Below are 14,823 nucleotides of genomic sequence, written 5' to 3'. Positions count from 1 at the left end.
TTTCATGTTTCCCCTCCAAGCTGATAGCATATTTTTGTTTTATAATCCCCCTCCTCTCTCCCTCCCTCTCTCTCTCTCTCTCTCTCTCTCTCTCTCTCTCTCTCTCTCTCTCTCTCTGCGTGGGTCTGTGTGTGGGTCTGTGTATCTGTGCATGCATGAACATGTACATGTATATAACACACACACACACACACTCAAATAAACAAACAACTATATATAAATACTACCTACTGAGACCACTTTTCTTGTTTGTGTGTATGTTGCTTCAAAGCAGACCTCAATCTACATTGGGCAAACAGTAAGGGGGCTTATACCTAGCATAGTCTAATTTTCCTTCTGGCAGTCATTAGTTGCCTGGGGTTCTTTGGCTAGGAGTGGAACACTGTGTAATTATCCCTTCCAAACTAACATGTACATTGCTATTACTATTTCCAGGAAATGGAACGCCAATGTCTTCAGTAGATGAGTGGATAATGAAAGTATGGTATATATCCACAATGGGATACTATTCTGCTATATAGTAAAATGAAGCCAGGGTATTTGTAGATAAATGGGTGGGCCTAGTGAAGATTATATTGAAGTAAACCAGACCCAGGAAGACAGAGCTTCACATTCTCTCTAATCTGAGGTTCCTAGCTACGTACACTCAGATGTCAGTTAACAACATAGAGTAATCACAGAAAGGAGAAAAGCATAAAGGGATCCTAGGACTAGGTTGGAGAGGAATAGCAGGATACAGGCAGTGACTTTTAAATAGCCCATATGGTTGTTGTACCATAGTTTACTGACTTACGCTGTAAAAGATGCTTTTGCCCTACACAGGAGAGACTTGGCACTTCCAGGGAATCATCAGTGAAAACTAAGGTCAGGTGGGTAGCTACCTAAGACACAAGTCTCTTAGAGGAATTGATGTGGTCCTTCTTAAAGGCACCTTGAACAATTGTGAAAGTGAATTTCTGCTTAAAATATGTCCATGCAGGCAGGAACAGTGGTGCATGCCTGTAATCCCAGCACTCAGGAGGTAGGCGGATTTCTTGAGTTGGAGATGAGCCTGGCTTACAAAGGGAGTCCAGGACAGCCAAGGCTACACAGAGAAACCCTGTCTTGTCAGTGAGTCCCTCTCACTTTCATTCACCTAACTCAGGATCTTCACTAGCTTATGTGAGCTTTAGCCCTGAAGAGTGGCAGATGGCAAAAATAATGAACTATAAGAAAAAAAAACCCAGAAATGATAAACAGTGATTCCTAGGCACTCAAGATAAAAGTACCATTAAAAAGAATCAAGTATCATTCATAGAACTATAGTGCAGGGATAGTTCTAGTTACACACACCTGTAATCCTAGCAATTCAGGACGCTGAGGCAGAAGGATGATGAGGCAAGCTCAAGAAAGAGGGATGAACAGACAAACAGATCTTCACCCTGCTTCCTCCCACTCTTCTTTTAAAATCTATTCTTACATGGATGCTATTAAAAACAACATGGTATTGACTACTATATAAGATCAAGCCTATTAGTCAGAAATTTCCAAAAATATGTGGGTTTCTTGGGTAAAAGAGACTGTATATAATCATATTTTGGTTGTCATTTATAAATGATTTCAATTACTAAATTATTCAAGTAATAATAATTTTCGAATGCAGCAGACTACATAAAACATTTCACATAGGCAAGTAGTTATCTCTTCTCTTACTCTGTTTTCTATCACAGAAAGATCAACTCGGTATTTTATATACTGGCACAAGTTTGACTAGACAATTAGTTATACAAATTTATATGCAAGATGGAGTATTATAACCCAGCGAGAGAGTGCTTGCTTGGGATGAGCTTGGTATTTAACCCTCACTATTGAAATAAATAATGTAAGTGAAACGTAAACCTAGACTTCTTTAAGTAACAATGGATTTTCTTTATCAAGCGAAAGTCAAGTTTCCACTGCAAAACTGCCTCTATATTTATTATTTTTGGTCACAAGATCTGAAGAATTTATTTAGTAACTAAAGCATTTACCAATATTTTTAAATGTGCACTTTTCCCTCCCACTTTTTTCCAAATACATTTCTTGACATATCTCTGTTACCTTGGTGACTCCACAGTGGTACTGGGAATGATCTATCTCCAAGAACTCAAGTACTTCTTCAGTTGCTTTTCTGCTGCTCACAAACTTGTTCTTTGAAAAGATCCTTGGGTTTAGAATGCAGTACCTAGTTTGAAATGAGACCAGGGGATCATATGACTAAAAGAGTAATTGGAAACATCTGAGGAAAAGCTAGTACAGATTATCTCTATCTCCTTCCAATCTATAACAAACCGCCTGTTAGCAATTAGTGAAGATGCCTCCTGTTAACTGTCCAATGGGTCAGTTTATATTTTCTACAGTATTGTGGTGTCTACTTAATTTGACTGGGGAATTGGGGACTCAGAAGGCAAAGGAAAGGGAGAAAGTGTAAGGATCTCTATTATGTGGACAGCGAGACTGAAAAATTGAGTTTGACTTTTGCAAAAGCTTTTCACCCTCGTGATGGATTGCAGGCATGTGCCTTTCAGTGCCATGACAGACAGGTGCTCTTCTTGCTTTACCATATTTTGCTCAAATTGTCTTAGTAAACTTGATAATTTTCTCTTTTCAAAATCAAGACATAGAAAGAAAAGATGCTTCCCCTGCCTCCTACTGCCTACACACTGCTGGCACCCCTCTTTTTACAATAGCTTTTAAAAAAAGGCAATAGCTTGGTTGTGTGGCAGCCACCACAAAGCATGTGCACTTTCAGAGACACACTTCAGGCTCTCCATCTTCCTTTCATATATATTTCTTCTATATATGGATCTAATATCCACTAACAGAGTTTCATGAGCACCACACCTATATAGATATTGGAATTACGAACAAAAAATATGGAACTCTGTCAGCATGTATCTCAGCACTACAAAAGCATTCCAATGTAGAGTTGAGCACACCAAGCAAATAAACAATGCACGCATAAACACTCAACACAGAGGAAACAGAGCAAACTGCTTCTGACTTTTGGAACGACAAATGTAGTTATACCTTTGCTTAAAGTGATCATATAGCATCCGAGTTGGAAACCCTTCAGAACATACTCTAATCCCTTCTAAGACACCATTACAACGCAGCTGCTGCAGAACCAAGAAAGGGTCCAATACACCTGAAAGAGAGGGACACGGTGACTCCACATCTCAAACATCTATTTACAAGATATTATCTTTATTGCTGAATCTTGGGGTTGAAAGAAAGTTTGAATTCAGTATGCTGCTCATGACAGTTCACAGGAGTTCACTGACTCCCAACCTGACTACTTACGGCACTTGTCCTACTAGGAAGGAGTCTACAGATATTTTTAATTTAATTAATTTTACTATTTTTAATGTAGCTGGTATATAAGACTTTGTAGGCAAATTCTCTAAGAAAATAAGAAAGATCATGTATGTTGCTGCTGTAAATGGCTGACATCATATACATGTGCTAACTAAAAGCAGTCACTGAGGGTGATCAGAGCTGCCATTCCCATAGGAGGAGAGAAGGACTGCAAGAGGTATGAGTAAAAAGAAAGGGGAAGGTGGACCAACCATATAGTTCTGTTTGCATTTGTGCCTAGAATGGATTTGACCACATTCAGGCCTTCTTTTCCACCCTATTATGTTGCCAGTGTCTACATTTATTCTATAATGTGAGCATTCTTCTATCACCACTTTGTTCAACAAAAGCAGCCTTTCTACAGTTGTCATCTGGAGTCTCTGGTGGAAGCCTTTGAAACTCCATGCAAGAAGCCAGTGAATCTGACCTTCATCAAGTACTCTGGACAAAGCCAAGGACCATTCCTTTCACAAAGGCCTGCTCTGTCTTTATGTCTCAGATCACCAACGTAAGCTAAACTATATGTCTGTACTCCAATCCTCTTATGGTTAGAACTGGAACTTTTATAACAAGCGGGTTAGAACCTTCTGACATTTTAAAATCAAACCCACTCAAACCATTTATTATATATGAAGGGTTGTTTTGAAGCATAAAGCTTTTGTTGAAAACTTGCTGAAATTCTCATCGATTTAATAGAAATCATCTAATAGGGAGCAAAATTGCTCCAAAATTCAGAGGCAGCTGATTGCATTCTTTGCTAGTCTGAAGTGGAACACTTAGATGCATTCAGAAGCCCAGCTGAGGGCTGGGAATGTAGCTCAAATAGAGCATGTGTGCCTAGCATATGTGGAAGCCTTATGTTATTCTATTCCTAATACCATGACAAATATACACACATCATACATATACATACACACAAACACACAACTAAAACAACTCATAAAAATAATGAAGCTATATGTAACATATATGTATGTATGTGTGTGTATACATATACACACACATACATACATGAACTTATAATGTTGAAATATCTCCATTATAAAAATTCCAGTATCAACCCTACTTGGCATCACAGTCTCCATACTTAGATGATAGTCTGTCAAGATTAGGTTCTTAATTGCAGAAGATTAATAAAAATATAAGACAGTGCAGAACCATACAGATCATAATCTGCAGTACTCAGGTATGAATTCCAAGAGTGGTTGACGGTCCAAAGGCACAGTGCTTGTCATATAGGTTCGTTTAAGTACCTCAAACTAGAGCTTTAAAAATACTATTATTTCAAAGAGTTGGCTGGAGAGCTTTGAACTGTGATCTAAGAAATGTGATCCAGATAGTTAAATTTGGCAAAGCTGTTCTGTGAATTAGAAACTAAAAATCACCACCATTCTCTCATCACCATCCCACCATCAATTCACTACAAAAGTATCTACTGTCCAGAAGTACATACTAAGTCAATAGGCATATTAAGGAAGATAATATTGCAAAGATTACGAGATAAAAAATATTTAAAATTTTCTGAAGTGATCTTCATGGTCAATTTATATATTGAAGACTAAATACTATTCTTGTGCTAAAATATCATCCTGATTGATTATTCAATCCTTTTAAAAAAAATAGCTCCTCTTTCTAATGAATGGAAAAGGTGCACATCTACATTTTAACCTAAAACTCAAAGACCTATTTCACTTGGAGCATACTCAGGGAAAGTTTTTTGTATGACCACCTGAAACAATTCAAAGCAGCCTGGAGGAGGGTCCAGAGACCTCACATTTCCTTTCCTTTCCTTTTCTATGTGAAAATCTACCCATATATAAAGGAAATAGTAAATAATTCTATAAAGTACATTCAACAGGGCTGAACTAAAATACATTCTCTCCTGCAAATGGTAATGATGTCTAGTTCTTACCTGGCATTTTGTTAGTATTGGGACTTATACATCTCACAAAATGAGGTGCTGTTGATTTCAAATCTGTCATCAATTTATTTATGTTGTCCTAAAATAAAAGCCATAATAAACAGAAAAGTCACTTTGCAAGCTACAAAAGAACCTCGGAAAGTCTAAATCTGTCACTTGAATCCAATATCCAACAGGAACACCAACAGGGAGACAATGATTTCAACATTATTACATGCTTACCAAATGCATTACTTCTTTCCTTTGGCAAGTCAATGCTTACCCGTCAATTATGAATTATTTTCCACCTGCCTTGAATTTGAATGCAGTAGCTTTTGAAACTAAGCAATAAGATTTCTTTGCAAAAGAAATCATTTCTCCGGTTTTCTATTTTGAAAGCCTTTATTTTAGGTCATATTATTCAGAATCACAATCTAAGATTGCTTAAAACATTGAAGAGTGGAGAAAACAGGGTAGGGAAAGGGAAGAAAAGGCAATGGTGCTGGCTCAGCCTCAGGCTGGATTCCACTCACCAGGTAGTACCAGAGTTGGTCCTCTCTTAAGGCATAACAGAGCCAAAGTCTGGAGAGGAGGAAAATGAGGTGCCATAGATTCCTACTGCCTAATGATAACTCTAGCCACTGGAAGTCATTAAGAGGCAATAGTCACACCAGCCACAGGACTAGCTCAGAGCTGACAAAAGGACCTAATGATGGCACCCCAGTGACTTCTAAAGCCCTTCACAATAACAAGATCGCTTTATTATTTCCACCTAAGTGGCTTTACTTAGGGCTGATGAAATGGCCTTGTGTGTAAACATACTCTCCATGAAAGCCTGGTTACCTCAATTTGATCCCCAGAACCCACATAATGGTAAGAAAGAACTGCATTCACAAAGCTCTTTTCTGACCTCCACATGGATGCTAGGGCATGCATGCTCACATACATCACACACACACACACACACACACACACACACACACACACACACACACACACACAAAATAACAATTATTAATTAATTAACTAATTTTTTTAAAAATTAAAATATGAAAATTACTTTATGCCGAGATGTAATCAATTGAGATGATGTTCCTTTCTTGTGTGTCTTCTCACCAAACTGTGTAGCTTAAAAAGCAAAAGAAGAAAAAATTTAAATGCCTTTTGCCAAAATACATGATATTATCATAGTGTTGATAAAAACAAATTCATCCAAGTTTTAAAACATGACAGTTTGTACCAAAAAGCTTTAAGAAATATCTACATCCTTCACAAGATGCCTTTGATGCTTCTCCCTAAAGAAATAATAGGATAGCTATATAAATATATTCACTCAAGTATTATCTAGTCATTGTGGAAAATCTGAGCAAAAGAGAAGTTAAGAAATGTCCATAAGACATATTAAATTATGAATAAATATGCATGCAGTAGAATACTCCAAGCTTTAATGATTATGTAGATCATATAACAAACATGGAACTATTTTAAGTGTTATTTTAAGAAAAGTTACAGAATGTCTATGTTGAATATTATTATCCTGATTGTTTTAAGCACAGTTAGGATAGAAATGACAGCAAATGAGAGACCTGCAAACCAAAATGTTATTAGTAGTTATCTACTGTGTGATAATATAGGCCCTTTTATGTTGATCTTTTTAATTTCTCTACATTGGCTACTTATGGCAACACTCAGGTACTCTCAAGGTTTATTTAAGGATGCAAATTACTCTCCATTCCTTACTACTGAAGCGAAAGAATCCACACTAAGTTAAAATACCTTGCAAACAGCTGTACAGTTCTAACTCACTCAGGTGTACAATGGCAGAAACAACAAAACTACAGGCAACTTGGAGACTATAGGACACCAGTTAGTACATAATAGTAAAACACATAGTTTCTGAGCCTGAGTAATTACTGTGTAGAGACATAAGCCATGAAATGTAATCATGAAGGTCTTTTTGGGAGAGTCAGGTCCTCTAAGTGACTAACATGATTTCTGTGCACTTCATTTTCCCCATTTTTGAATGGAAATACTATTATCTGACATTACATTCTGAAACTATAACCTTGGTCTAAAATACAGCAATTTGTCAAGAGAAAGTATGGCTATTGGGGAAAATTTTAATGTGTGGATGAGTTAGAATTTTAGAAGGAATTATTTACAAGAAGCACTAGAATATGGTTTTTTTTTTTTCAAAGATCCCTCTTTGCCTTCCATTCTTCTCTTCTTGATGCAAAGAATGCAGCACACTTTGACGATGAACACTCCGAATTCCTTCCCTGTTGTTTGACCATCCCCTTCTGTGATTCTTCTATGTGCCTTCAGATAATTAACCAACTAAGAACTGTAAGCTATATGGCCACTACCTCACCAACTCAGAGGCACCAGAGAAGACCCAGATAAAAGGTAGGAACAGTACTCTGTTCCAGTCATCCTGATTTCTTAGGAGACTGAGGCAGAAGTAGCTTGAGGCCAGCCACTATCAAGACATAGTCTTAAAAAAAAAAAGACTAATAGAATCAGGGAGCTATATTTCCTCTGAATTATCAAAATTAAACACAACCATTTTTATTTCTCTCTCCTCTTGACAATGGCCAGACCCAAAGTATGCCAGAATTGCTCCTTAATGATATCACCATGCGCTGAAGAGTCTAGTACATGCCACATTGTTCATCTACTTCTTGACCATGTTGATCAGGAGGCCTAAATCATGCTAAGAGAGAGCAGACGTTAACGTGAAGCTGGGTATAAAATAATAGAAAGTGAGAATGTTAGGAGGTGAAAGCACATGCCCTGCTGAAAGGACAGCTGGTACACTCCATCCTATGTATGCTGAGGGAACCTGGCTTTGCCAGACTTAACATCTACTAGGAGTTTCCATTTTACAACAAAAAAGAACATCTGTAGACATGGGGGGACATATTTTGATTATTGAACCTATATGAACCAAAGTGAAATGATAGGTAGGAAGATAGGTAGGGAGAGAGGGGGGAGGGCAAGAAGAGAGAGAGAAGGTAGATAGATAGATAGATAGATAGATAGATAGATAGATAGATAGATAAACTTTAGCCCAAAGCTGTCTTAAGACATCCTAAATTTAGCTCAAATATTTCTCTGTATGACATAACATGTAAATTAATAAGAAAGCAAATTATAACCAACACTGAGCAAGTAGCAAGGTTCTAGCCAAACACTCTCTGTCAACTATTTAAACCATGTTCACATAAGGTAAATGTAAGCTATGGTCAACAAGGTTGTCTCAATAACTTCCAGTTTTACACATCATTTTTTTTTTCTCTTACTAGTGTCGCACAGTTTGGTGTAATATGTTTTGTTTTGCTTTGCTTTAGACTGCCAATCAATTTAGAATTGCAAATAAAGCAAATTAAGATTTTCAAAACTAGATTGGTCTTTTGATATATATTTGAGGATTATTGTTGTCTTCAAAACCTTCATCAAACTGTGCTGTCAGTTTTCTCTTTGTAGGTAAGTCTAGAAGAAAAGCATGAATTGATCATAAACTCTCTAGGAGAGGAAGGACACCACAGAAAACAAAAGTTTTTATCACAGAAAGCAGAAAGGACCTTTGAAGAAACCAAGTCACCCATCAACCCTGACGTGGAAGTAAATCACCAGTGGAGACCAACTCACCAGTGCCAGCAAAGACATCATTTGAAAAGAGATTCGCCAGGACTTTGTTGGAGGATTTCTGAAGTAGAGTCACCACTGTTTCATTAAGAAGGTCTTTGTTCTTTCCAAGCCAACCACTGATGTTATAAGGGACCTTTAGAAAGGCATGTGTTTCAGGTAATAAAATAAGAAAAGGTATGCATTAATATGGAAAATGCATTGCTTAAAAAATCTATACAATGTATCCTTTAGTATTAATTTAATAATGATATTGAGTAACATGGTGGCCAGAAGGCCATCATGAAACCCAATTAGATTTTTAAAAGTTTGCATTTTCAAAGGAAAAGAAAATAAAAAGATTTGACAGAAAATAAAGTAATGGGTTAAAAACATAGGGAAAGGACAGAGAAAGGGATAGAGGGAGGGTGAATTGGAACTTATCACCATTAGAAATCATTCATAGCAGCACTTTTCATAGGCAGCACTAAAAAATAAATCTATTTTCTCTAGCACATAGTGAGTACTCAGAATAAAGTTAGCAAATACAGTGGTATTTTACATATCCTTCCAACTATATTCCATAATAATAATAATAGAACTATATCTAGGGAAACTTCGGAGGTCATTTTAGGTTGAGATACATCATTTTCATCCATTAGTTACGTATCTGCTCTCTTATAATCAGTGGCTACAAAAAAGGAAAATTGACATGTGTCACTGGAGAGGCAAGCAAATCGTTAGAATTCTTTTGGCCAAATTTAGTGACCATTACTTCACACCATTTCTTTTTTAAAAGGTGACTTAAAATCATTTACACGATGTCAAGTTAAAAGCAAAACAAAAGGGGTAGGTGTTCCTGACTTTGATGGTCTCCAGGCCTTCGGCAGCAGCCTTGGTTTGAGGCTGGGTGTCAGAGTACATTTTGAGATTTCTGACCTCTATGCATAAGCTATCGTAGTATGGACATTTCATTTCCTGACCACTAAAAGGAGACATCACATCTCCTCTACCACTGTGATCCACTTATTCACCTCATTATTTAAAATAAATGGCACTAAAGTATTAGCTGAGGAGTTTAGACAAATTCATTTGCTTCAGAGATCAGAAAATGTGGACCTGGGAGTGAAGGGCTAACTCACCACTCCTGCATAATGAGCAAGTTCAAAGTGAACCTCGAAGTTCTCCTTCTCAGCAGATGTGGGCTTCTGGAAGTAAGCTGACTTTCCAAAATGGTTCTCAAAGAGTTTGGTCTTGAAAGTCTTGTCAGTAGCCGTAGGAAACATACATTCCTCTTCAAGGATGGAGAAAATGCCCATGGGCTGTGGGAGAGGGATAAAAGTTGTGGGGAGCCATGCTAAATTCAGCCATGTTAGAAATCCCGTGCTTAGGCTACGTGCTGTGACCTTGGGGTTATTGACGCTTGATGTCTTGTGTTCTAGGCTATCTTTGGATTGTTTACCTTTGAAATAAATAGGGAAGACCTTACAGGGAACTACCCAGAGAAATAGGGAAGTTCTTACAGGGAGCTATTCGATTGTATTCCAGCCTAGGGGCTAGAGAAAGTGGGATTAGAATAGACCCTGTCGACCTTGCTATATATAGTCTTACTTGTCTGCATTAAAGAGAGTCTTGATCAGAAATTTCCAGACTTGACTCATTATTTCTCACGTCTCTGTCCCCACTTTCAATCCCCACTGCCTCTTTCAGGTGAACCCTGGTTCAATTTGTCCCACGGGCTGGGACAAAAGTGAGTTCTAACAAGTATCAGAAAGGAATATTTCTGTTAGTAAGTTCATATAAATCTTTCACAAAAACTAGTTGACAAAGGGAAGCTCTTCCCAGCACAGAACAATGCCATTACACCATGAGTCCTTTAAGTACACATTACCAGCAGGGGCAGCAGTGAGCTTCTCGCTGTAATGACATTCAAGTGGGGCAGAGATAATAGGCAAAATAAGCAAATAGCTATGGGGTAATTAACTTGGTTCCATGTAAGTGCTCTGAAGGCATCTTATAAAGTAGAAAGACTGAGAATGAAGGGGTGGAAGTCATTTTACCATGAGACCTTTTTGGCCTGAAGGAGAACAACCTGGAAACATCTAGTTTAAGTATTCTGGCAAGGAAAGGAGAAAATGAAAATGGCAGGGACCCCAACACAGAAGACCCTTGCAAATATGAGATCCTATCAGAAGCAAGGGTGACCCCAACAAAGCCATCCATGGCATATGGTATAAGGAAAAAAGTCACAAAGTTAAATGTAGCTGGCTCCCAAAGAACTTACAGGCTGTGGTAATGTGACTGGGTTTTGAATGTAATGAGAAGCCTTTTGGGGACGTTTAACATGAAGAGATGTGGGTTGGCTTGTGTTTGAAGAAAAAGATGGTTTAGAGCAGAAGTCTCTCAAGCAGATTGGAAAGCAATGAGCTAACAGTAGCATTTGCATTTTAAAGGGCTTTAGGAATATGCAAAGAGGTAAGGGAGAAAATGTTATGACTTCCTTAAGCAAAATTTCTCTAAACGGTCATAGTCTTTGCAAGTTGTTTGCTACCTGCTCATTCACTGTGGCACATACAAGGAAAAGAAGAGGCAATGTTTCAGTCATACCAGACTGCAGGCTGGATTTGGTCCATAGCATCATGGTTTGCTACGCATTTATCTGCCTAGAAATGGTGGCAGAGCTTGTGAGAAGTCATTATACATGTGATGTAGTCAAAAGGAGAGCTATGCCACAACTTCCTAATGAAGAGAATAAGGGATTTAAGACAAATTTTTGAACTAACCAATTCTAATGGGTCCTTCCACTAAATAATATGCACAAAGAAACACAATCAGGTAAAACACATTTGTCATGCAAGGAAAAACTAGGAATGCTTATATTTATATATTTCTTTTATATTAACTTTATTTACCTATTCACTATACAAATAACTTTGAAGAGCCTTCCAAGATCAGCTCACTATTCCAGATATTTAGAGATATGATAATATGACTTAGACATAGGCTCCACTCTTAAAAGTGTGTGGCCAAAAGACATACAGCACATGGTTACCAAAGTGGCCCAGAGAAACAGGGGAGCTATGAGTTCAAGGGATAACAACTAAGATAGATCTGATCTAACTTTCCTAGTAGATCCTTGAATTCTCATCAGAATTGATAAGGGCAGTCACTGGTGCTTAAATGATTTCCTGCAGAGATATCATAAGAGTCACGGCTCAAGATATACAATGTAGTAAAACAATATATATTTATACTTAAAATTCCTTCTTCTAAATATCTCACTAGAGCCACAGTAATAAGTTTCATTCTTACTCCACATAATAATTAATCAAATAGTTGAGGATAAAAATTTCAATTATTTGCCACTTTAATATAAATCTATATAGTGGTTTTCCATATTTTAACTTTTAAAGTTATTGTTATTGTGTATGCATGTGACAGGGAGGTAGACACACACATTCCATGGTGTGTGTGTGTGTAAGCCATAGGACAACTTTGTAGAATAGGCTCTCTCCTTTTACCTTTATGTAGGTTATGTGAACCAAACTCGTGTTGTCAGGCTTCTGTGACAAGCACTTATACCCATCAAGTCATCTTGAAAATCCCAGGTTTTGTATCCTTTAATTTTTTCCCTATGGATCTAGAGTGTGCAATTTATAGAAACAACCCAAAAGTAATTCTTGGCCCTTCTCTTCATTCCAAGACTCAAAATGGAGTGAATCAAGAAGTGTTGTCAGCACAACACATTCCATGCAAATTAGATGCCCATCTTGTACATAAAACACTGGCTTTGTGAGTTGTTGACAATGTGAAAAATAAGGACAATCAAAAAAGGTGGGAGAGGGGAAAGAAAAGAGGAATGCCATAACTTAAATAGCTGATGGACTCACGCAAACATGTGAATTCTTTGGGAGCTTGGAAGACTGAACTCCATCTTACACCATGTAGTTTCTTATATACTAACAGCCAAATTTTACTGAAAGCTGGAATAATCGTTTACAAACATAAGCATCTACCAAAAGGAAGCCTGTTAACAGGAGAACATGGCAAAGAAGCCGTGCGCACCATGCCACACCCGAAAGGAAGCCTGTTAACAGGAGAACATGGCAAAGCAGCCGTGTGCACCACACCACACCCGAAGAGCCCCTGATCCCTGATTTCCTAGTGAAGTCAATATACTAACTTTGGGATGAATAGAAGTTTTATGTAAACCAAGTAGACTTTATACTTGAAATGTAATGGTTTTATAGCACCAGAAATCGCACATCACAGTCTTCAAGGTCTCCTTTATTTCTCAATTGCTCTAGAGGTATGAACTTCTAATGAATATGGAGTTCTTCAACAGTTAACTTGTAAAGAGGTTGGAAAAGGGTGATTATTTGCTATCATCTTGCACTATTATCTTAGTTTCTTTTCCTGTTGCTATAATTAAATACCCTGAGAGAGTCAAATCAGAGGAGAAGGGTTCCATATTCCTGCCCATCATTGTAGAGTAGTGACGGAAGCAGAGCTCAAGACAGCTTTGAACATTACTCACAAAGTCAAGAAGTAGAGGGCACTAAGTGCATGCTGGGTAGTGCTCAGTTTACCCTCTCAGGTTCATGTAACTAGGATATCTTGCTCATGGAATGGCCCCACCCACAACTAAATTGGCTCTTCCCATATTGACAAACCTAATCAAGAGAACATTCTCAGAGGTTAAACGTTAATCTAGATAATTCCTTACAGATCTGCCTCAAGGCATCATGTTGACAATAAATTCTATTGCACCCATATTTCACAGTAAATGGTTTGAATCAGTTTCTCTGACTGAAAACACTTGCACTATGACCTCTCTCTCTTTTGAAAATTACGATTTTTCCAGCGAGAGAAGCAAGGGAGAATGGGGAAATAGAAGGATCCAGAGGGTCCTAGAAACCTACAAATAAAATATTATAATGGGCAGATCTGGTCCCAGGGGTCCTGCTCAAACTATGGCACCAGCCAAGGGCAATACATGCAGTAAACTTTGAACCCCTACCCAGATCTAGCCAATGGATAGGACATTTTCCACAGTTGAGTGGAGTGTCGGGTCTGACTTTCACACGAACTCTGGTGCCCCATATTTGACCACGTTCCCTGGATGGGGAGGAAGGATAGCAGGCTACCAAGAAGAGACTTGATACCCTATGAGCATACAGGGGGAGGAGGTCCCTCTCAGTCACAGTCATAGGGGAGGGGAGTAAGGGGAAAAAGGAAGAGAGGGGGGAATGAGAGGATACAAGGGATGGAATAACAATTGAGATGTAATATGAATAAATTAATAAAATATATTTCAAAAATTAACAACAACCCAGATAAAGTCATACAAGAGACATTGGTCAAGGCTAGGATGTAGCTCACTGGCAGAGTGCCTGCTTAGCACTCATTAGACCCAAGATTCATTCCTTAGTACCATACATACCATGAGACACTGATTAAGTCCATATGATGGGATTGTTCTAATGTTCTCAGGCTTTTTTTTTTTTATTCCAATGTTTTTAAAGCTTTTATCTGAAAATGTATGATTTCTTTTGTTTTAATGTAAAGTTTTTTCATGTATTTGTATATAAAATAAAAAGACAAAAATTTAAAAAAAAAAGAAAATTATGAATCCTGCTTTTATTTCTTTCACAATCATTTTCTTACTACTGGCATGTCTGTTGCCCTGGTTCAGGACCTCTTGATTTCTGAGCTGCCTCCCCACTGGCCTTATTTTATAGCAGATCAAATATCAGCTGCTCTTATTTCTCCATTGCCTGGCTCAGAACCCAACATACTCCCATTGCTTAAAATAAGGAATAAATTCATTAATATCCCCTCACGGTCTGCTCGTCCTTTTCCCCTAGGTATTTCTTTTTGAATATTGAAAGCTCAAGTAGGGACATGACATTTCCAAGGAG

At 37.8% G+C, this 14,823-nt stretch overlaps 1 protein-coding gene across 1 annotated transcript in view; it reads right to left on the bottom strand.

Annotated features, from left to right (window-relative positions):
- Positions 1–14,823, bottom strand: part of Myh15 (myosin heavy chain 15) — a 118,308-nt gene that overhangs the window by 70,666 nt on the left and 32,819 nt on the right. The window contains exons 15-20 of the mRNA XM_051150353.1: positions 10,045–10,224; positions 8,927–9,059; positions 6,336–6,403; positions 5,288–5,375; positions 3,049–3,166; positions 2,080–2,203 (exon numbers count right to left, since the gene is read on the bottom strand). Coding sequence (XP_051006310.1) covers positions 2,080–2,203; positions 3,049–3,166; positions 5,288–5,375; positions 6,336–6,403; positions 8,927–9,059; positions 10,045–10,224 — 711 coding nt within the window. The remainder of the gene's footprint in view (positions 1–2,079; positions 2,204–3,048; positions 3,167–5,287; positions 5,376–6,335; positions 6,404–8,926; positions 9,060–10,044; positions 10,225–14,823) is intronic.

Source organism: Acomys russatus, chromosome 8, assembly GCF_903995435.1.
Source record: "Acomys russatus chromosome 8, mAcoRus1.1, whole genome shotgun sequence".
Classification (NCBI taxonomy): domain Eukaryota; kingdom Metazoa; phylum Chordata; class Mammalia; order Rodentia; family Muridae; genus Acomys; species Acomys russatus.
Note: the sequence above shows the minus strand (reverse complement) of the source record. Positions and strands in the feature narration are given on the sequence as shown.